General features: G+C 45.2%; 1 protein-coding gene across 1 annotated transcript in view; it reads left to right on the top strand.

Moving 5' to 3' along the window:
* Positions 1–1,195: 1,195 nt before the first annotated feature.
* The window catches only part of pde1ca (phosphodiesterase 1C, calmodulin-dependent a), a 157,441-nt gene continuing 135,905 nt past the window's right edge, over positions 1,196–22,731 (top strand). The window contains exons 1-3 of the mRNA XM_071415063.1: positions 1,196–1,735; positions 8,040–8,090; positions 8,868–9,033. Coding sequence (XP_071271164.1) covers positions 1,642–1,735; positions 8,040–8,090; positions 8,868–9,033 — 311 coding nt within the window. The 5' untranslated portion in view covers positions 1,196–1,641. The remainder of the gene's footprint in view (positions 1,736–8,039; positions 8,091–8,867; positions 9,034–22,731) is intronic.

Raw genomic sequence — 22,731 nt, 5'->3', positions numbered from 1 at the left:
AGTGAACTGACGGGTTCTGTTGTTACTACGGGACATATTGTAGAATAGTTCCTCTTGTTCTGTGTTGGAAGAGAGACCTTGAGACGAATGTCTGTGCTACGACTCCAACAGCTGAGAAGAACAACATCTTTTGTGAGGCTGTAGTCTGTATTGATGCTGTGAACAATGGTGTCCGATAACTATTTTTTGAAAAAAAACAACACACAAACACACACCTTTTCAGAAATAATTGGTGAAACAGGAAATCAGAAATGGCACTAGACGAACAGTAGTGAGTAGTGGTGCAGACTGTGTTTACATTATGGATGTCGGGGGAAATGATACAAAGTCTTTACTGAAACGTGTAATTGTTCTACAGTCTGCGGTTTTCTGAGGCACTTTCATGTAAAAACCTTTAACACATTCTTAAGGACTTCTTCAATGTAATCAGTATACTAGAAAATGATAGCACAGCCCCAGTGTACAGGATATCTTCCCCAAGAGCCTAGTCAATCATTGCACTTAATCAGGATACGGACTAGCAGTTGATATATTAATGGGATGTAGTCCAGTTGACAGAACCTCGTCGACTACTATCAGTAAAGTAACTTCCAATGTAAAAGGAGCTATGCACCTGCAGACCTAGTTGACTAAGTGGCGTGAAATTGCATTAAAGAGTAATCGTGTATGTGTCCCTGCACAGCAACAGAGCAGTATGTGGGTGTGTGTGTGTGTGTGTGTGTGTGTGCATTCAAGTCTCGCAGGTCAGCAATTACAGTGTTCTTAGCGATGAGGCAAAGTAAATATTTTGGTGGATCAGCGACAAGGGACTAATGCAACCAAAGACAAATAAACATACACAGACACTCATGCACACACCCATGCACAAATACACACATACACTCATGAACGCATGTACACAGCAAGAAAAACATCAATATTAGCAAACCTATAACAGGGTGAAGAGAAACATGCACACATCTGATAGCAACTTCATGCAAGGATGTTGAGAAAGAGAAAGGGAGGGAGAAAGAGAGAGAGAAGGGGAGAGGTGACAGAGAGAGGGACTAATCAACTGCTGTAGGAGTAGAACAGTGTGGAGGGTCATAGAGATTACCACAGGGGAGGGAGGGAGGGAGGGGGGAGAGAGAGAGAGAGATTTATATCTTCTGTATTCTCCCACATGGGTTGCTCTGTGGCTGTGGTGAGTGGTTGTGCCAGAGATAGCTGGACAGAGAGAGGGAGAGCTGGAGTAAGAAAGAGAAACAGAGAAACAGAGAGAGAGAGAGTTAGAGCTATTGGCTCCTGAAGAGCTCTTAGCGGGCCTGAAGTAAGGATGCACAGTGAGACTGGACGACGCTAAGGCTCTGTCCCTAGTGTCGCCACATCTCAGTTAGCACTAGAGCTTTAGCCTTTATCCGCTATCTCTCTCTTACAACACCTACCTGGCTCCACCACCATCACTACCCAGGGGAGAGAGTCTCTGGTGATACCCCCACGCAGTGCACTTCTCCTGGGGAACGGGCTGAGGGGGGACCCCTTCTCCTCACGGAGCCTCCACGGAGGGAGAGGGAAAACACAGGAGAGGGAGAACAACAAGCAGCAGAGAGAAGAGTTTTGCTAAAAGACAAGTGCAGTGACAGAGTGAGGAGTTGAGGAAAGATGACGGAGCCTAGCTCCAAGAGCTCCAAGAAGCAGGGATTTAAAAAGTGCCGGAGCGCCACTTTCAGCATCGATGGGTTCAGCTTCACCATCGGTGAGTGAGAGAGAGAGTGTGTGTGTAGGGGATAGTTGAGTGCTGCTGTGTGTCTTTGCAAACTGAACTGAACATATGGTGTTCTTTACCGCTGGCTGAGGCTGTCTTTGCCATAGTTGAGCATAAGCTTCAGTCACATAATATATGTATCTCTAGAGTTTTCTATATAATGATTGTATATTCTTTGTTTGAAAGTTCAATTGCACTTTAACAGTGTGATTTTGTTGTGTGATATCACAATGTAAATGACCTACAGTGTGAACATTCAGAGAAATCATGTTTGTATGTTTCCCCTGCATCATTAGCAAGTTTATTCATTGTCTGTACAGTCTTTCACTGTCTGTACACAGTCTGTCAAGACAGAAACAGAGGCAGACACAGAGAGAAATATATCTCTATTCTTCTATTGCGGAAAAAAACAAAAAACGAAATAGCCTGTCTATATAGTTTATGCATCTTGGTGGCATCTTCATTTTCCTCTCTTTGTTTGTCAAGTCCCTGTGTGTGTGTGTGTGTGTGTGTGTGTGTGTGTGTGTGTGTGTGTGTGTGTGTGTGTGTGTGTGTGTGTGTGTGTGTGTGTGTGTGTGTGTGTGTGTGTGTGTGTGTGTGTGTGTGTGTGTGTGTGTGTGTGTGTGTGTGTGTGTGTGTGTGTGTGTGCTGCATGGAGAGGGGGTGATAATGAACAGAAATCAGTGAAGTGAACATTTGTCTCATCCAGTCAGCTAGTTCTCTGTTGAGCAGAGGAATATTGCAGTGTCGTCTGGACAAAGCAGATAACAGAAGGAGGCTGTAACACGTCTCTTTTTTCAGACAAAATGTCTCACATCTGTACAATTACTTTCCGACATCCCATTTATTTCATCCCCAAAGTTTGTTCTCTTTTATGGGGCAATTCCACGTTGACAGAGTGATGCTGAGACTCGTCACTTTAAAATGTATGCCAAACAAAAACCAATGATTGTGAAGTTATACAAACCATACATCTCTATGCACAATGACTAATTATAACAATTTCCACAGAAAATGTTACACAAACACATTTACTTGAAGAACAGTGCAGATGCAAATGTTGGTAACACGGTGACTGCACAAACAGCACAAACCATCATATACAGTAAACTTGTTTTTGTACGATTTTTAGTGGAAGTTGATAGAAGTAGTCATTGTGCATATTGTTTCATGGTTTGTTTAACTTTGCAATAATTTTATTTTGTTTGACATACATTTGAAAGTGAAATGTGAGTTTCATCGTTCTCTTATCGTGGATTTGCCTATGGCTGTTTCAAATGTCGAGAACTGAGACTGCTGAGAGAAGAAAGTGTTTTATTTTACTGTGTCAAGCCAGAGGATAGGGAAGTAGCTAGCTGTTGAAGACGGCAGAATTATTTGCATTTAAAGTAAGGATTCAAACCTACAGTTTGAGGGGTGGAAGAGAGGAGTGACATGAGCATTGTGTGTGTGTGTGTGTGTATGTGTGTGACTTTGTGTGTTTGCAGAGAAACAGGGCAGTAATTGCAGCCTTTCAAAGGTCAAGTGGTGCATCTTATGTAACCTTCCTCCTCTCCTCTCCATGTTCTGTCGTTCCTCTACTCTCCATGTTCTGTCGTTCCTCTCCTCTCCATGTTCTGTCGTTCCTCTCCTCTCCATGTTCCGTCGTTCCTCTCCTCTGTTCTGTTGTTCCCTCAGTGCTCAGAGATGAGAGACAATTAAAGGATAGAGGAGGGAAAGTAGAAGGGAAGGAAAGGGGTAGGGTACTATTTACAGTAGATATGACAGGGGTCCTTCTGAAATATTTGACTCTCCAATTGGGAAAGGAAGTCACATAATCATCACTCCGAACATGCATGTGAAGTATGACAACCAATGTCAAAGGAGTTGGCTAAAGCACGTACATATCTGTGACGGCGGTAGCTACAGCACTATGCAACCAGCTAACCTAACCGTCTACAACCGGCTGCGATCTGCTGTTAATGTACAGTAAACAGGTGTAGCTTAATAGTTCCCCATCGTATAGACTATATAGTTGATGATGAAGACCCATGTAAGTAAACAGACATGTGATCGAGCTCAGAGTTCCAGCTGCTTCTATGTGGTCTGTAAATGAAAGGTACATAAACACCCTCACGCTTTGACTTGCTGATAAGGGTCTCCCTCTCCCTACCTCACACTTACATTACCTGCCCACGTCGCACACACATTACCTGCCCACGCTTGCCGTGTGTGATGATGACTGATTACTGTTACTATGGGAACGGGGGACGAGGGACGGGGGAGGATATGACATTGCTGTGTGTGTGTGTGCGTGCGTGCTTGTGTGTATTTGTGTGTGTACGTGTGTGTGGACATGTGTGTGTGTGTGCACGTGTGTGCGGATGTGTTTCAACTTTCATAGTTTATTTGCCACGCACACAGGATACAACAGGTGTAAAACAGTACATTGAAATTCTTATCTTGAAAGCTCGTTCCAACAATGAAGTGATATCAACAATGATATAGATGATAATAGAACATAGAATTTAAAAAACACACAAGAAGCATAATGTGAGAGAATGGAAGGGTAGAGGAGGGAAAGTGTGTGTGTGCACAAGTGCGTGTATGTGTGGGTTTGTGTGTGTGTTTGTGGTAAATTAGCCTGTCCCCTCCTCTATCAGTGGAAGGGTAGTCTGTGGAGAGCTCATTAACACACACACCTGTTTGGTAATCTCTGTGACTCTGGTTTGTCGGGGCATGGAGCAGGGGGGGTTATGGGATATCACCTTTGGTTACCTGGGGCACCGCTTTGGAGACATGCAGAGAGAGGTAGGTGGGAGAGAGATGAGTAAGAGGGAGAGACGGAGGAGGGATAGGGAGAGAGGTAAAAGAGAGACAGGTAGGAGGGAGAAAGACAGGTAGGAGGGGGAGAGAGGGGTAGGAGGGAGAGAGAGAGGTGAGAGGGAAAGAAGGAAGGAGAGCGAGTTCAGAGGGAAAGGAAGAGGGAGAGAGAGGGAGGTAAGATGGAAATAATAAGGGGTGAGGGAGGAGAGGGTCTGACGTGTATGTAGTCAATGTATTGTCTGGGCGACAGTGATGGAGGAGGCCACTTCATTAGTGGTAATGACTCCCCCTGCTCTGTTCTGCCGGGGACTACTCTTCTATCGTCGTGGCGACTGAGACCACACAAATTACGTGAACAAACACACACGGTCTCTCTACCTTGCTCTCTCTCTTTATCTCTCCCTCTCCTACCTCTCTCTTCCCTTGCTCCTTCCTCGCTCCTTCCAGCAGATTATCTCTCTCCCTCTATCTCTCAATCGATCACTCCTCCCTCCTCTTCCCTCCCTCTCCCTCCCCTTCTATTCTTCCTCTCTCTCACCCTCCCTCCTTCTCTCTCTCTAGTCATCCTCTCTCACCCTCCCTCCTTCTCTCTCTCTAGTCATCCTCTCTCACCCTCCCTCCTTCTCTCTCTCTAGTCATCCTCTCTCACCCTCCCTCCTTCTCTCTCTCTAGTCATCCTCTCTCACCCTCCTTACTAAGGGGAGCCTCTCCTGGAGACCCTCTGATTTCTCCTAATTACCTGCTGGCCCCATGTGGATCTCCTCTTACCCAGCTCCTCCTGAGACCCGCTCACTGGTTTGTTCACTCGACCCCTTCAATCCACCCCTCTACCAATCTGTCACTCTCAATGTCTGTCTCAGATTATTTTCTTTTTATTGCACCTCTTTCCTTGTTCTCTCTCTTTGTTCTATCTCTTTTCTCTGTCATTTTCCATTTTCACCTGCTCTCTCTCTCTCTCTCTCTCTCTCTCTCTCTCTCTCTCTCTCTCTCTTTCCCTTCTTTCTGACCTGTAGATGTCTTTGAGGTAGTGGTCATCAGTGGGGTAGGTAGAGCAAAATGCCATGGTAACCCAGAGTAGCCCATTATAGGTGTAATCCCATGTAATGACCTAACCACAGCACAGTCCAGCACTGCAATGATTCTCTATATCAGCGGTCTTATTCCCGTCCTCCTCATCTCTTACTGTCTGTTTCATTGCCAATACATAGGCTGCACTATCTGAATGAGGACAATATGATTTGTGTAAAATTGAAAAGCTCTTGAAGGACAGTCGTTTTATTTAATTGTACCTTTATTTGACCAGGCAGGTCAATTAAGTACACATTCTTCTTTACAATAATGGCCGGGCATGCTGCTTTGGTCCTACAAATTCCTAACTGAACAGTGAATCCTTGTAATTAATTGTTCTTGATGATATCGATATTGGTCAGCCAAATATATCATTACATAAAACATATTTTAATATAAACATAAATATTCATTGCTTTTGCTTATACTGTTGCCAACACGTTGTGAATCTAAATTCCTTATGGCATAGTCTTTATAACTCATCAGTTAGTCCATTAGTCTCAACGGAATAACATCTATTTAGACTTTCAAATGAAGACCTTTCAAGACCATCAAATACATAGTTGTGCATTAAAGTAATGTACTAATGTAATAAAAATTCAGTTTACAGTATTTCCCACACTGTGTAAACACCACTTATGACTAGAAGGTCTGTGACCTCAGCAGGAGAATCTGCTTACCATCTCTGTCATGTTGGTTGACATTCTGTGCTTGTTTCTCGCTACCATAAAGGGACAGATATGTGTCGGTTGGAAAAGGAGCTAGCTCACTAAAGAACTAAACTGCTGAAGGTGTATAGTCAAGTGAGCTAGCTAGCTACATGTCGCCTGGCAACTGGGGTAGAACTGCAGTGTGTGTGTGTGTGGATAGGTCTCCAGTGCATCAATGAGCCTTTGGTATGTGGCATGGCACGTGTTGATTTGATCTTGCAGAATATAATTGCTACTCATTGTGCTTAAGTAAGGTGACTACTCTGTGGAATCACATAGCTAGTAGTATAATAGTTGAGAACTGAAGGTAAATGAAAAAATATAATCTATACTGAACAAAAATATAAAAGCAACATGCAACAATTTCAAAAGATTTTACTGAGTTACAGGAAATCAGTCAATTTAAATCAATTCATTAGGCCCTAATTTATGGATTTCAAATGACTGGGAATACAGATATGCATCTGTTGGTCACAGATACCTTTAAAAAAAGGTAGGGGCGTGGATCAGAAAACCTATCAGTATCTGGTGTGACCACCATTTGCATTATGCAGCGGGACACATCTCCTTCGCATAGAGTTAATCAGGCTGTTTATTGTGTCCTGTGGAATGTTGTCCCACTCCATTTCAATGGCTGTGCAAAGTTGCTGGATGTTGGCGGGAACTGGAACACGCTGTCGTACACGTCGATCCAGAGCATCCCAAACATGCTCAATGGGTGACATGTCTGGTGAGTATGCAGGCCATGGAAGAACTGGGACATTTTCAACTTCCAGGAATTGTGCACAGATCCTTGCGACATGGGGCTGTGCATTATCATGCTGAAACATGAGATGATGGCGGCGGATGAATGGCGCGACAATGGACCTCGGGATCTCATCACGGTATCTCTGTGCATTCACATTGCCATCCATTAAATGCAATTGTGTTCGTTGTCCATAGCTTATGGCAGCCCAATACCATAACCCGCACCTCCACCATGGGGCACTCTGTTCACAGCGTTGATATCAGGAAACCGCTCGCCCACACAACGCCATACATGTGGTCTGTGGTTGTGAGGCCGGTTGGACGTACTGCCAAATTCTCTAAAACGACATTGGCTTATGGTAGAAACAGCTCTGGTGCACATTCCTGCAGTCAGCATGCCAATTGCATGCTCCTACAAAACTTGAGACATTTGTGACATTGTGTTGTGTGACAAAGCTGCACATTTTAGAGTGGCCTTTTATTGTCCCCAGCACAAGGTACACCTGTGTAATGATCATGCTGTTTAATCAGCTTCTTGATATGCCACACCTGTCAGGTGGATGGATTATCCTGGTAAAGGAGAAATGCTCACTAACAGATATGTAAACACATTTGTGCCCAACATTTTAGAGAAATAAGCTTGTTGTGCGTTTGGAAAATTTGGGGTATCTTTTATCTTCTAACTCGTTGATGGATTAGTTCATTCATTATTTCATATGTATTCATAATTTAGTCATTAATTCACACATTGTTTTCCGCTTGTCCTGAACTTTAACAGGAAATTGGTCAGTCAGTCATGCCCATGAAAAAGCATGTTTGTAAACAAATAAAATAAGATGAATAGAATGCATTAATTTCTACACTCATTAAAACCGCCTTCTCCGACCTCTCCTCTGCTCAGATCCTCTCCTCCCCCTCTTCTTCCCTCTTTTGTTAATTCATTATCTCGGTCTCTGTTTTCACAGTTGCCAACAAGGCTGGGGAGACTAACCCTCCACCACTGAATCGCTTTGCACGTGAGTCAACACAGTCCAAAAAACACACACACACACACACACACACACACACACACACACACACACACACACACACACACACACACACACACACACACACACACACACACACACACACACACACACACACACACACACACACACACACACACACACACAAACACACCAGCACTATGAGAACACATGCTCATCAGGTGGAACCAGCTACTTCAAAACTTTCTAAACACATCTGGCATATGACAAATATAATTTTCTTCAGAGTCAATAGCTGTTTAATTGAATAGCTTTGTTGCAATGCTCATCAACAACTTTGACACCTTTGCCTTTTGATAAATCCATACATAGGCTAGATGGCAGCATCACACCATGTGTTTATACACCACAGACACGTGACAGAGTGTTATGCACTCCTCCTGTTCCAAGTGGAATCTGAGTGCATTCTAGAGACCTATCAACAGAGGGCGACAGACACCCACAGGCGCAGCAGTGTTTCGTCATGGAGTTGTTACGAACCCTCACCGCCTCCCTGCTTAGCCTGACTGACTGACTGACGTGTTACATCTATAGTCTAGCACAAGAAAACACACTGAGCTGCGTCTCACCGTCTGGAACATTATGGTCTTTACTCATTGCATGACATTTTTCAGATCCAAGTATTCTTCTCCATTTGTAATGACCAGAGTTTTTACTGGTTAGGTCAAAATGTGGTCAGGGTAAAACTCCATGCCCTACCCATTATATGAACCCTGAACTCTGTCCCTTGACCTTCCTGTCCAGGCTCCAAGTCCCAGAATGCCTTGTGGAACGCCATCACTGCAGGGATCGGGATCAAGGATAAGGATAAGAGAGGGATTCTTATCGATCCCCGCAGTCCAGAGGAGATTCTGGCTGACGACCTGCCAGTCGTGGACGGGCCAGACGCCATGGAGAAGACTGCCATCAGGTCTGGAGTTGTGTGGCCTCGTACACACACACACACACACACACACACACACACACACACACACACACACACACACACACACACACACACACACACACAGTACATACACACAGTACATACACAGAACATACACACACACATGCATGTGCGTGCACATACCCACACACACACACACACACCACAAACACCACACACACCACACACACATTTCTACTGCATCGTTAGGAGCTAGTAACACAAGCATTTTTTGTGTTCTGCAATAACATCTGCTACAATGGGTACGCGACCAGTTCACTTTGATTTGATTTGAAACACACACACACACACTTTGTTCTAGTGTGTGCTCTCTTCGAACAGAGGTTCTTAAAATGGGGTCGTGGAGGCACTGTAATTTAAGCTTTTAAAAAGTTTTACCTCTGCCTCATGGCAAAATGTGTATAATATATATAAAGCTGCAACAACAAAACGTCTCTCTGCAACCTTGCCAAAATATGTACAATTGCAGAAAATTACAGTGAACCAAAATATAAAACACAACATGCAACAATTTCAAAGGTTTTACTGAGTTGCAGTTCATTTCAGGAAATCAGTCAATTGAAATTAATTCATTACGCCCTAATCTATTGATTTCACATGACTGGAAAGGCAGATTTGCATCTATTGGTCACAGATACCTTTAAAAAAAGGTAGGGGCGTGGTTCAGGAAACCATCTGGTGTGACCACCATTTGCCTAATGCAGTACAACACATCTCCTTCGCATAGAGTCGATCAGGCTGTTGATTGTTGCCTGTGGAATGTTGTCCCACTCCTCTTCAATAGCTGTGCGAAGTTGCTAGATATTGGCGGGAACTGGAACCCGCTGTCGTACACGTTGATCCAGAGCATCCCAAACATGCTCAATGTGTGACATGTCTGGCGAGTATGCAGGCCATGGAAGAACTGGGACATTTTCAGCTTCCAGGAATTATGTACAGATCCTTGCGACATGGGGCCGTGCATTATCATGCTGAAACATGAGGTGATTGTGGCGGATGAATGCCATGACAATGGGCCTCAGGATATCTCTGTGCATTCACATTGCCATAGGTAAAATGCAATTGTGTTCGTTGTCCGTAGCTTATTCCAGCCCATACCATAACCCCACCGCCACCATGGGGCACTCATTTCATAACGTTGACATCAGCAAACCGCTCGCCCACACGAAGACATACTGCCTGGTACAGTTGAAACCGGGTTTAATCCATGAAGAGCACACTTCACCAGCGTGCCAGTTGCCATCGAAGGTGGGCATTTGCCCACTGATATCAGTTACGACACCGAATTGCAGTCAGGTCGAGACCCTGGTGAGGACGATGAGCACGCAGATGAGCTTCCCTGAGATGGTTTCTGACAGTTTGTGCAGAAATTCTTAGGTTGTGCAAACCCACAGTTTCATCAGCTATCCGGGTTGGTGTGTCAGACAATCCCGCAGGTGAAGAAGACGGATGTGGAGGTCCTGTGCTGGCGTGGTTACACATAGTCTGCGGTTATGGGGCCGGTCGGACGTACTGCCAAATTCTCTAAAACAACTTTGGAGGCGGCTTATGGTAGAGAAATTAATATTAAATTATCTGGCAATAGCTCTGGTGGACATTCCTTCAGTCAGCAGGCCAATTAGGCTACCAGTAGGCTACTACCTGGGGCGGCAGGTAGCCTAGTGGTTAGCGTGTTGGGCCAGGAACCGAAAGGTTGCAAGATCAAATCCCTGAGCTGTCAAGGTAAAAATCTGTTGTTCTGCCCCTGAACAAGGCAGTTAACCCACTGTTCCTAAGCCGTCATTGTAAATAATAATTTGATCTTAACTGACTTGCCTGGTTAAATAAGTAAAAAATTATTACACGCTCCCTCAAAACCTCAGACACCTGTGGCACCTGAGGATGGATTATCTTGGCAAAGGAGAAATGCTCACTAACAGGGATGTAAACAAATGTTCTCTCTGATGCCAAGAGGTGGGCCTTCCCAGGGCCCGAGACTTGTTTCGTCCAGCCATGCACTGTTGAAGTCATAGCAAAACTCTTTGTGTGCTACTTTTTTCTCACTAGTGTTATGAGTTATGATGAATTTTCTATCACAAAACGGGTCCCCGAGCCGCCAAAAAATGTAGAACCCCTGTCTTAGAATCCAACCACCGTCCTAAACTCAGCAAAAAAATGAAACGTCCTCTCACTGTCAACTGTGTTTATTTTCAGCAAACTTTACATGTATACATTTTTGTATGAACATAACAAGATTCAACAACTGAGACATAAACTGAACAAGTTCCACAGACATGTGACTAACAGAAATTGAATAATGTGTCCCTGAACAAAGTGGGGGTCAAAATCAAAAGTAACAGTCAGTATCTGGTGTGGCCACCAGCTGCTTTAAGTACTGCAGTGCATCTCCTCCTCATGGACTGCACCAGATTTGCCAGTTCTTGCTGTGAGATGTTACCCCACTCTTCCACCAAGGCACCTGCAAGTTCCCGGACATTTCTGGGGGGAATGGTCCTAGCCCTCACCCTCCAATCCAACAGGTCCCAGACGTGCTCAATGGGATTGAGATTCAGGCTCTTCGTTGGCCATGGCAGAACACTGACATTCCTGTTTTGCAGGAAATCACGCACAGAACAGCAGTATGGCTGGTGGCATTGTCATGCTGGAGGGTTATATCAGGATGAGCCTGCAGGAAGGGTACCACATGAGGGAGGAGGATGTCTTCCCTGTAATACACAGCGTTGACATTGCCTGCAATGACAACAAGCTCAGTCCGATGATTCTGTGACACACCGCCCCAGACCATGATGGACCCTCCACCTCCAAATCGATCCTGCTCCAGACTACAGGCCTCGGTGTAATGCTCATTCCTTCGACGATAAACGCAAATCCGACCATCACCCCTGGTGAGACAAAACCGCGACTCATCAGTGAAGAGCACTTTTTGCCAGTCCTGTCTGGTCCAGCGACGGTGGGTTTGTGCCCATAGGCGACGTTGTTGCCGGTGATGTCTGGTGAGGACCTGCCTTACAACAGGCCTACAAGCCCTCAGTCCAGCCTCTTTCAGCCTATTGCGGACAGTCTGAGCACTGATGGAGGGATTGTGTGTTCCTGGTGTAACTCGGGCAGTTGTTGTTGCCATCCAGTATCTGTCCCGCAGGTGTGAAGTTCGGCTGTACCGATCCTGTGCAGGTGTTGTTACACGTGGTCTGCCACTGTGAGGACTGCCACTGTAGCGCTGTCTTAGGCGTCTCACAGTATGGACATTGCAATTTATTGCCCTGGCCACCTCTGCAGTCCTCATGCCTCCTTGCAGCATGCCTAAGGCACGTTCACGCAGATGAGCAGGGACCCTGGGCATCGTTCTTTTGGTGTTTTTCAGTCAGTAGAAAGGCCTCTTTAGTGTCCTAAGTTTTCATAACTGTGACCTTAATTGCCTACCGTCTGTAAGCTGTTAGTGTCTTAACGACCGCTCCACAGGTGCATGTTCATTAATTGTTTATGGTTCATTGAACAAGCATGGGAAACAGTGTTTAAACCCTTTACAATGAAGATCTGTGAAGTTATTTGGATTTTTTGCAATTTATCTTTGAAAGACAGGGTCCTGAAAAAGGCACGAGTTTATATGCAAGTTTATGCTGAATTCTGTTTAGTGAAACATATCATATACGTTACTCAGTAACAGAGTGAGCTAAAGGTAAAGGTGTGGGGCTAACATGGGGCTTTAGCAGGTGTGTTTGTACAGTAGATATACAGCCGGCTGATTGAGGATCATTGATCTGCCATATCGATGTTTTCCTAAACTTTGGTGTAATCTGTTATGTGCCTCTGGTGATAGGGTTGGTGTACTGGTAGGGAAAAAAGTGACTATTTACAGTAAAGTACATATTTTGTCGTTCTGTAACATAATCTCATGGTGACAGTCATTGAAATAGGCCTAACCTTGTTCTACATATGTTGCTAATCATATGTTGCTAATCAGTACTATCCTTACACAATATGGTTGTATGGTCCAGAAGGGGATAGTTATGATTATGGAACAACATGTGAGAAGAGTGCTTTATTTCTACCCAGTGTAAGTGTGTGTGTGTGTGTCGTGTCACTTTAGGATGGCCAGGTAGATCTGTTCCGCCATCAAAAAGCCATCTAGCTGCACAACCTGTTCTCACTCAGTGGAGCATGGCGTCTAAGGTTCAAATGAAGACTGTGTGTGTGTGTGTGTGTGTGTGTGTGTGTGTGTGTGTGTGTGTGTGTGTGTGTGTGTGTGTGTGTGTGTGTGTGTGTGTGTGTGTGTGTGTGTGTGTGTGTGTGTGTGTGTGTGTGTGTGTGTGTGTTATGAGTTATGATGAATTTTCTATCACAAAACGGGTCCCCGAGCCGCCAAAAAATGTAGAACCCCTGTCTTAGAATCCAACCACCGTCCTAAACTCAGCAAAAAAATGAAACGTCCTCTCACTGTCAACTGTGTTTATTTTCAGCAAACTTTACATGTATACATTTTTGTATGAACATAACAAGATTCAACAACTGAGACATAAACTGAACAAGTTCCACAGACATGTGACTAACAGAAATTGAATAATGTGTCCCTGAACAAAGTGGGGGTCAAAATCAAAAGTAACAGTCAGTATCTGGTGTGGCCACCAGCTGTGTGTGTGTGTGTGTGTGTGTGTGTGTGTGTGTGTGTGTGTGTGTGTGTGTGTGTGTGTGTGTGTGTGTGTGTGTGTGTGTGTGTGTGTGTGTGTGTGTGTGTGTGTGTGTGTGTCCAAGATGATAATTGGGAGTTTAAAGGTCCTAGTGTCACTATGACAGCAGTGTCAGGTACACTCTATAACTGCCACAGAGGAAAGGCTAACTTCAAAAATTTTGACGTGGCCTTTCACATAAAAAAACATGTTTTTACTGGCAACTGGTTGATTGGAAGATCTTGTTTGACACGTGGCAGGAGTGTGTGTGTGTCCATGCACGTATGCTTGAAACTTTGTTAAGGTTGATATTTGCATTGAAATGTATACATGTAATGTATCTGCATATTAAACTCATTCCAAATAAGATACAGTGCCTTTGGAAAGTATTCAGACCCCTTGACTTTTTCCACATTTTGTTACGTTACAGCCTTTTTCTAAAATTGATTCAATTGTTTTTTTCCTCTTCAATCTACACACAATACCCCATAATGACAAAGCTAAACAGATTTATAGACATTTTTGTCCTTTATTTAACCAGGTAGGCCAGTTGAGAACAAGTTCCCATTTACAATTGCGACCTGGCCAAGATAAAGCAAAGCAGTGCGACAAAAACAACACAGAGTTACACATGGGATAAACAAACGTATAGTCAATAACACAGTAGAAAAATCTATATACAGTGTGTGCAAATGTAGTAAGATTAGGGGGGTAAGGCAATAAATAGGCCATAGTGGCAAAATAATTACAATTTAGCATTAACACTGGAGTGATAGATGTGCAGATGATGATGTGCAAGTAGAGATACTGGGGTGCAAAGAGCAAAAATAAATAACAATATGGGGATGAGGTAGTTGGGTGAGCTATTTACAGATGGGCTGTGTACAGGGGCAGTGATCGGTACGCTGCTCTGACAGCTGATGCTTAAAGTTATTAAGGGGGATATAAGGCTCCAGCTTCAGTGATTTTTGCAATTCGTTCCAGTCATTGGCAGCAGAGAACTGGAAGGAAAGGCGGCCAAAGGAGGAGTTGGCTTTAGGAATGACCAGTGAGATATACCTGCTGGAGCGCGTGCAACAGGTGGGTGTTTCTATGGTGACCAGTGAGCTGAGATAAGGCGGGGCTTTACCTAGAAAAGTCTTATAGATGATCTGGAGCCAGTGGGTTTGGCGACGAATATGAAGCGAGGGCCAGCCAACGAGAGCATACAGGTCGCGGTAGTATATGGGGCTTTGGTGACAAAACGGATGGCACTGTGATAGACTACATCTAATTTGCTGAGTAGAGTTTTGGAGGCTGTTGTGTAAATAACATCGCCAAAGTCAAGGATCGGTAGGATAGTCAGTTTAACGAGGGTATGCAGCATGAGTGAAGGAGGCTTTGTTGTGTAATAGGATGCCGATACTAGATTTCATTTTGGATTGGAGATGCTTAATGTGAGCCTGGAAGGAGAGTATACAGTCTAACCAGACACCTAGGTATTTGTAGTTGTCCACATATTCTAACTCAGAACCGTCCAGAGTAGTGATGCTAGTCAGGTTGGCGGGTGCGGGCAGCGATCGGTTGAAAAGCATGCATTTAGTTGTACTAGCATTTAAGAGTAGTTGGAGGCCACGGAAGGAGTGTTGTATGGCATTGAAGCTCGTTTGGAGGTTTGTTAACACAGTGTCCAAAGAAGGGCCAGAAGTATACAGAATGGTGTCGTCTGCGTAGAGGTGGATCAGAGAATCACCAGCAGCAAGAGTGACATCATTGATGTATACAGAGAAAAGAGTCGGCCCGAGAATTGAACCCTGTGGCACCCCTATAGAGACTGCCAGAGGTCCGGACAACAGGCCCTCCGATTTGACACACTGAACTCTATCTGAGAAGTAGTTGGTGAACCAGGCGAGGCAGTCATTTGAGAAACCAAGGCTGTCGAGTCTGCCGATAAGAATGCGGTGATTGACAGAGTCGAAAGCCTTGGCCAGGTCGATAAAGAGGGCTGCACAGTACTGTCTTCTATTGATGGCGGTTTTGATATCGTTTAGGACCTTGAGTGTGGCTGAGGTGCACCCATGACCAGCTCGGAAACCAGATTGCATAGCGGAGAAGGTCTGAGATCTTTGGGGATCTCAGATGATGTGATCGAGCTCTGTCAAGTTAGATGGGGAGCAATGATGCACAGCCATTTTCAGGTCTCTCCAGAGATGTTCGATCAGGTTTAAGTCCGAGCTCTGGCTGGGCCACTCAATGACATTCAGCCTTCTCCCGAAGCCACTCCTGCGTTGCCTTGGCTGTGTGCTTAGAGTCGTTGTCCTGTTGGAAGGTGAACCTTCCTGAGAGCTCTGGAGAAGGTTTTCATCAAGGATTTCTCTGTACTTTGCTCCGTTCATCTTTCCCTCGATCCTGACTAGTCTCCCAGTCCATGCCACTGAAAAACATCCCCACAGCATGATTCTGCCACCACCATGCTTCACCGTAGGGATGGTGCTCGGTTCCCTCCAGATGTGATGCTTGGCATTCAAGCCAAGGAGTTTGATCTTGGTTTCATCAGACCAGAGAATCTTGTTTCTCATGGTATCAGAGTCTTTAGGTGCCTTTTGGCAAACTCCAAGCGGGCTGTCATGTGCCTTTAACTGAGGAGTGGCTTCCTGATTGGTGGAGGCCTGATTGGTGGAGTGATGCAGACATGGTTGTCCTTCTGAAAGGTTCTCCCATCTCCACAGAGGAACTCTGGATCTCTGTCAGAGTGACCATCGGGCTCTTGGTCAACACCCTGACCAAGGCCCTTCTCCCCCGATTACTCAGTTTGGCCGGGCGGCCATCTCTAGGAAGAGTCTTAGTGGTTCCAAACTTCTTCCATTTAAGAATGATGGAGGCCACTGTGTTCTTGGGGACCTTCAATGCTGCAGAATTGTTTTGGTACCCTTACCCAGATCTGTGCCTCGACACAATCCTGTCTCAGAGCTCTACGGACAATTCCTTGACCTCGTGACTTGGTTTTTGCTCTGACATGCACTGTCATCTGTTGGACCTTATATAGACAGGTGAGTGCCTTTCCAAGTCGTGTCCAATCAATAGAATTTACCAATCAAGTTTTAGAAACATCTCAAGGACAATCAATGGAAACAGGATGCACCTGAGCTCAATTTCGAGTATCATAGCAAAGGGTCTGAATACTTATGTAAATAAGGTATTTCTGTTTTTAAGTTTTAATACATTTGCAAAAAATCAAAAAACCTGTTTTCGCTTTGTCATTATGGGGTATTGTGTGTAGATTGCTGCGTATTATTATTTTTTAATCCATTTTAGAATAATACTTTCCGAAGGCACTGTATAAGCTTCAGTGTAACATATGGAAATGCAAATACAGTGTAGTGTCTCCACACTCAAATGGCTAGGATGGCTAGGATGGCTAGGATGGCTAGGGTTTGACTCAAAGTTGTTAATCCGTGTGTCCGTGATCGGTGCTGAACACTCAGCAGCACCTCAGCGCCGCAAAACAGCTGGAGAATTAATGTAGATTTTTTATTCTATGACCAATTTCAAAACACAATCTGGGTATCCAGCTAGGCTGCTCACCACAGTACGAGGACAGAAACACTGGGTTTTCATCAAGAGCCCTGCAGGCAGCACAAATAGTTCACTATAACTGCATCCCAAAATGTCACGCTATTCCCTATGTAGTGCGGTACTCTGTGCACTGACCTACTCACTCTGTAGTGTAAGGCTCACAGGGCTCTATTCATGAGTAGTGCACTATGTAGGGTAAATGGTACCATTTGGGACACATAAGTAGGTCCCTAAGACTAAATTGTGCTTCGGTAGCAGAATGGGAGTCCACTTTGGTTCCATTACAGTCCCTAATACCAGACCTGTCTTTTACTGCAGGGCCGTTCTGCAAGTCGTTTGCACGTCATAATCCATAACACTTACTATATCACAAAGCTTTTAGACAGAGTGGTAAGGCAATAACAAATTAAATGGCTGGCTTGTATAATATTCACGTCATTTCACACCTAAGTAGGGATAGGGATGGATGAAGGGAGGGGGAGTTATCTTTCTGGGGGAGAGGGAGGGATGAAATGACTGGCTTTAGTCAGGGAGAAGAACATGTCAGAGTTCAGAAAGATTTTGATCACTGAGTGACTATTGAATAAAACTCTGGCTGATTATATGTCCATGAGAGATGGGTGTTTTCTGCATGAAAAGACAGAGAAATTAGTAGGTGTCAAACTGCTTTCATTTTTTGTGACCGTGACTTGCTTCACCAACATACAAGCACTAGCACACGCACGCATGCACGCACGCACGCACACACACACACACACACACACACACACACACACACACACACACACACACACACACACACACACACACACACACACACACACACACACACACACACACACACACACACACACACACACACACACACACACACACGCGCGCTTCCAACCACCACTACCCCACACACACACTCCCCCCTGTCACATCCAGTCCACCATACAGACAGACGGTTAGGAAGGTAATACAGGAAATATGTTTCCTCCTCACAGCCTCCTGGCCTCAGCTGCTCATCAATCTGACTAACTGAACCTATAAAGAGTGCAGACAGCGGCCTCAGCCTTCCGCCTGCCTCCTCCATATGGCATGACAGTCTGACGTCAATGCAGCGCACTGGCCTCCTATAAATATCCTCGTAAACAGCGCTCCGTTGAATTCCCTAATGTTCCATTAAGGCTTTATTGTCGGCAGGTGATGGTCGTGATGGCACGCGCGGGACAGTGTTGCTGGGGTGCCGCCTCTGACTGGGGTTGGGGAGGGGGCACTGAGGCATGTTAGTAGGTAAGGAGGGTGTGTGTGTGTGTGCGTGTGGGTGCATAAAATGTATGCACTCACTACTGCAAGTCACTGGATAAGAGCATCTGCTAAATGACTAAAATGACTAAAATGACATAGGAGCTGTGGTTACCTTAATACCTCACATCACAGAGAGAGAGAGAAAGAGAGAAAGGGAGAGAGTGAGAGAGAGCGCGTGAGAGAGAGCGAGAGAGCGCGAGAGAGAGCGAGCGAGAGAGCGTGAGTGAGAGAGAGCGAGAGCGAGAGCGAGAGAGAGAGACCAAAAGCAAAAAATGTAAAATACATGTTTCAAAATTGCCCTTTGAATGTAGTATGCTACAGTATTGTAAATTGCAGTACATTACACTGTTTTCACATTTGGCAATACACTTTCACCTATTATAAATGACTGAATATAATTTCGAATCGATAATTTCTATCCCATGTGTGATCAAAGGTCATCTTTCACAATGTAATCAAATTAAATAAATGAAAGAAAGAAACACAATTATTAGCAGGCACTAGTTTTCATCAAGCCTGTGTTGAGCATTTGGCCATATGTTCTCATCGAAATCGCATAAATATCTTCATTGTTTATGCACCTGGAGAAAAACCTTTTGGCAAGGCGAATCCAAGCCTGACATAACTACATGACCAAAAGTGTGTGGACACCTGCTCGTCAAACATCTCTTTCCAAAATCATGGCCGTTAATATGAAGTTGGTCCCCCATTTCGCTGCTATAACACTTCTGGGAAGGCTTTCCACTAGATGTTGTAACATTGCTGCGGGGACGTGCTTCCATTCAGCCACAAGAGCATTAGTGAGGTTGGTCAGTCGGTGTTCCAATTCATCCCACAGGTGTTCGATGGGGTTGAGGTCAGGGCTCTGTGCAAGCCAGTCAAGTTCTTCCACACCGATCTCGACAAACCATTTCTGTATGGACCTCGATTTGTGCACGGAGGCATTGTCATGCTAAAACAGGAAAGGGCCTTCCCCAAACTGTTGCCACAAACTTGGAAGCATAGAATTGTCTAGAATTTCTTTGTATGCTATAGCGTTAAGATTTCCCTTCAATGGAACTAAGGGGCCTAGTCTGAACCATGAAACCATGAAACCAGCAGCCTCAGACCATTATTCTCCTATGGGGACAGCCGAAGAACCCTTTTCGGTTCTAGATAGCACCTTTTTTTCTAAGAGTGTAGGATAGGGCTGAAACAGGTTTATTATTTAATTGTTCAAACTTCATCTATATTCAAGATTGAAATTCAAGTATTTTTGGCCTAAGTTTCGGAATTGCATTACTGTTAGCGTGATTAGTAGTTATATGAATACTGTAGATCTGGTCTCATGAACACACATGCACAAATACACACCCTCGCTCATGCACGCAAGCATGTCCACACACACACCAATACACACACAGTAGAAATGTCACCTCAGTGGGGACAGAGCAACTGCTCAATGTCCCTATGTAAGATGAAAAGGTTTTAGAAAGCCAGTTGACAGGTCCCTCCCTCCCTCCCTCCCTCCCTCCCTCCCTCCCTCCCTCCCTCCCTCCCTCCCTCCCTCCCTCCCTCCCTCCCTCCCTCCCTCCCTCCCTCTCTCTCTCTCTCTCTCTCTCTCTCTCTCTCTCTCTCTCTCTCTCTCTCTCTCTCTCTCTCTCTCTCTCTCTCTCTCTCTCTCTCTCTCTCTCTCTTTCTAAGAAGAGCAGAGAGTAGAGGTGAAATGGTGTACAGATCATTTGAGACCTCACAGATAAGAATTGAAAAGCCAGTCAGTCCTTTCAGAGAGTTCTACTGTGTCATGACTTGGACAAGGACTGGCCAAATAGATAGATAGTTCAGGTCCCTGGAGTGTCTCTAGACGGTGTGATAGAAAATCCTTCAGTTACAAACTGAGGGGTTCAACCAGACAATGACATGGCACTCCTACTGTAATGTATAAAGCTCTTTGATTTTTACCATTATTTTATTACCATGGCTTTCTAGTATTCAAGGCTGTGGATGTGAATGGATTGGGTAGAATTTGCAGATTGATAGCAGCACCCAAGGTTATGAACAGAAATGTTTTGAGCCATGCTGTGCTGAATGACTGGCACAACTCCATAGAGACCTTTAGGGGACCAATGATCAGAAAGGGCAGCCAGTGATCCCTACGGGCCACTGTACGACTGATGTGTCTGCCACACGGTGTGAGACATGTCACTTCGATTGACAGGGGTTCCCTTCAAACCAGAGTTAATTTGACCGTGGTGAATGTGACTGTGGTGGACCGTGTGTGTGTGTGTGTGTGTGTGTGTGTGTGTGTGTGTGTGTGTGTGTGTGTGTGTGTGTGTGTGTGTGTGTGTGTGTGTGTGTGTGTGCGTGCGTGCGTGCGTGCGTGCGTGCGTGCGTGCGTGCGTGCGTGCGTGCGTGCGTGCGTGCGTGCGTGCGTGCGTGCGTGCGTGCGTGCGTGCGTGCGTGCGTGCGTGCGTGCGTGCGTGCGTGCGTGCGTGCGTGCGTGCGTGCGTGCGTGCGTGCGTGCGTGCGTGCGTGCGTGCGTGCGTGCGTGCGTGCGTGCGTGCGTGCGTGCGTGCGTGCGTGCGTGCGTGCGTGCGTGCGTGCGTGCGTGCGTGCGTGCGTGCGTGCGTGCGTGCGTGCGTGCGTGCGTGCGTGCGTGCGTGCGTGCGTGCGTGCGTGCGTGCGTGCGTGCGTGCGTGCGTGCGTGCGACCATGGTGTATAAGTGGAACGGAGGAAGTCTGGATAAACCCTGAACCCTGATTGGGCTGATGGTCACACTGACTCAAAGCATTCAATTACTATGAAGGTGACTTTATCTTTCAGATTATGGGATTGACAATCCTAAAGACTCTATTGCTGTGATAATAGCCTATGGATAATGGATCATTTTATTTTGGAATACTTCTGGTTCGATTTATAATGGGAAAAGGGGTTTTATCATTCATTTTGAGACGTATGTCTTCTTACAATGTTCAACAGAGCACTAAAATCAATATTGATAGCCATCCACAGGACTGTATTATTAATTTATCTGAGAACATTTGCATGCCATTGTATGCAACAATAAATCTGTTAGCAGGATGCTTCATATTATAATAATATAATAATACACATTTTACTTTGAAAATACACACCAACACAGCACTACGTGTACATTCAGAGGGTGGCTGGTTTCTGTATTACACTTTTACCAGGTATTTATACCATTGACAGATCTTTAGGAGCTGCTTTGTGCATGATCATAGCTAGTTATAAACAATTATAACTGTAGGTGAGTATATTTTTATTTTATTTTACCTTTATTTTGACAGGAAGGTCATACTGAGACTAGGGTCTCTTTTACAGATGATCCCTGCATAAATACATAAAATGCATACAATATACAAAATTACTAAACATATTAAGAAAAACTCTAAGTTGTTCCACATAAAGGCTGCAAATAACTAAAAGCAGCTTACCGAACTTTATAGCTTTATCCAAGCCTGAGACCGCAAGCTTTATCCAGGGCTGAGACTGCAAGCTTTATCCAAGCCTGAGACCGCAAGCTTTATCAAAGCCTGAGACCGCGAGCTTTATCCAAGCCTGAGACCGCGAGCTTTATCCAAGCCTGAGACCGCGAGCTTTATCCAAGCCTGAGACCGCGAGCTTTATCCAAGCCTGAGACCGCGAGCTTTATCCAAGCCTGAGACCGCAAGCTTTATCCAAGCCTGAGACCGCAAGCTTTATCCAAGCCTGAGACCGCAAGCCTTATCCAAGCCTGAGACCGCAAGCTTTATACAAGCCTGAGACTGGGATCTTTATCCAGGCCTGAGACCGGGAGCTTTATCCAAGCCTGAGACAGCGAGCTTTATCCAAGCCTGAGACTGGGATCTTTATCCAGGCCTGAGACCGGGAGTTCTATCCAAGCCTGAGACCGCAAGCTGTATCCAAGCCTGAGACCGCGAGCTTTATCCAAGCCTGAGACCGCAAGCTTTATCCAGGCCTGAGACCGCAAGCTTTATCCAGGCCTGAGACCGCAAGCTTTATCCAGGCCTGAGACCGCAAGCTTTATCCAAGCCTGAGACCGCAAGCTGTATCCAAGCCTGAGACCGTGAGCTGTATCCAAACTTGAGACCGCGAGCTTTATCCAAGCCTGAGACCGCAAGCTTTATCCAAGCCTGAGACCGCGAG

Source organism: Salvelinus alpinus, chromosome 8 (assembly GCF_045679555.1).
Source record: "Salvelinus alpinus chromosome 8, SLU_Salpinus.1, whole genome shotgun sequence".
Lineage (NCBI taxonomy): Eukaryota > Metazoa > Chordata > Actinopteri > Salmoniformes > Salmonidae > Salvelinus > Salvelinus alpinus.
The sequence above is the reverse complement of the archived record's forward strand: the minus strand, read 5'-3'. Positions and strand labels throughout refer to the sequence as shown.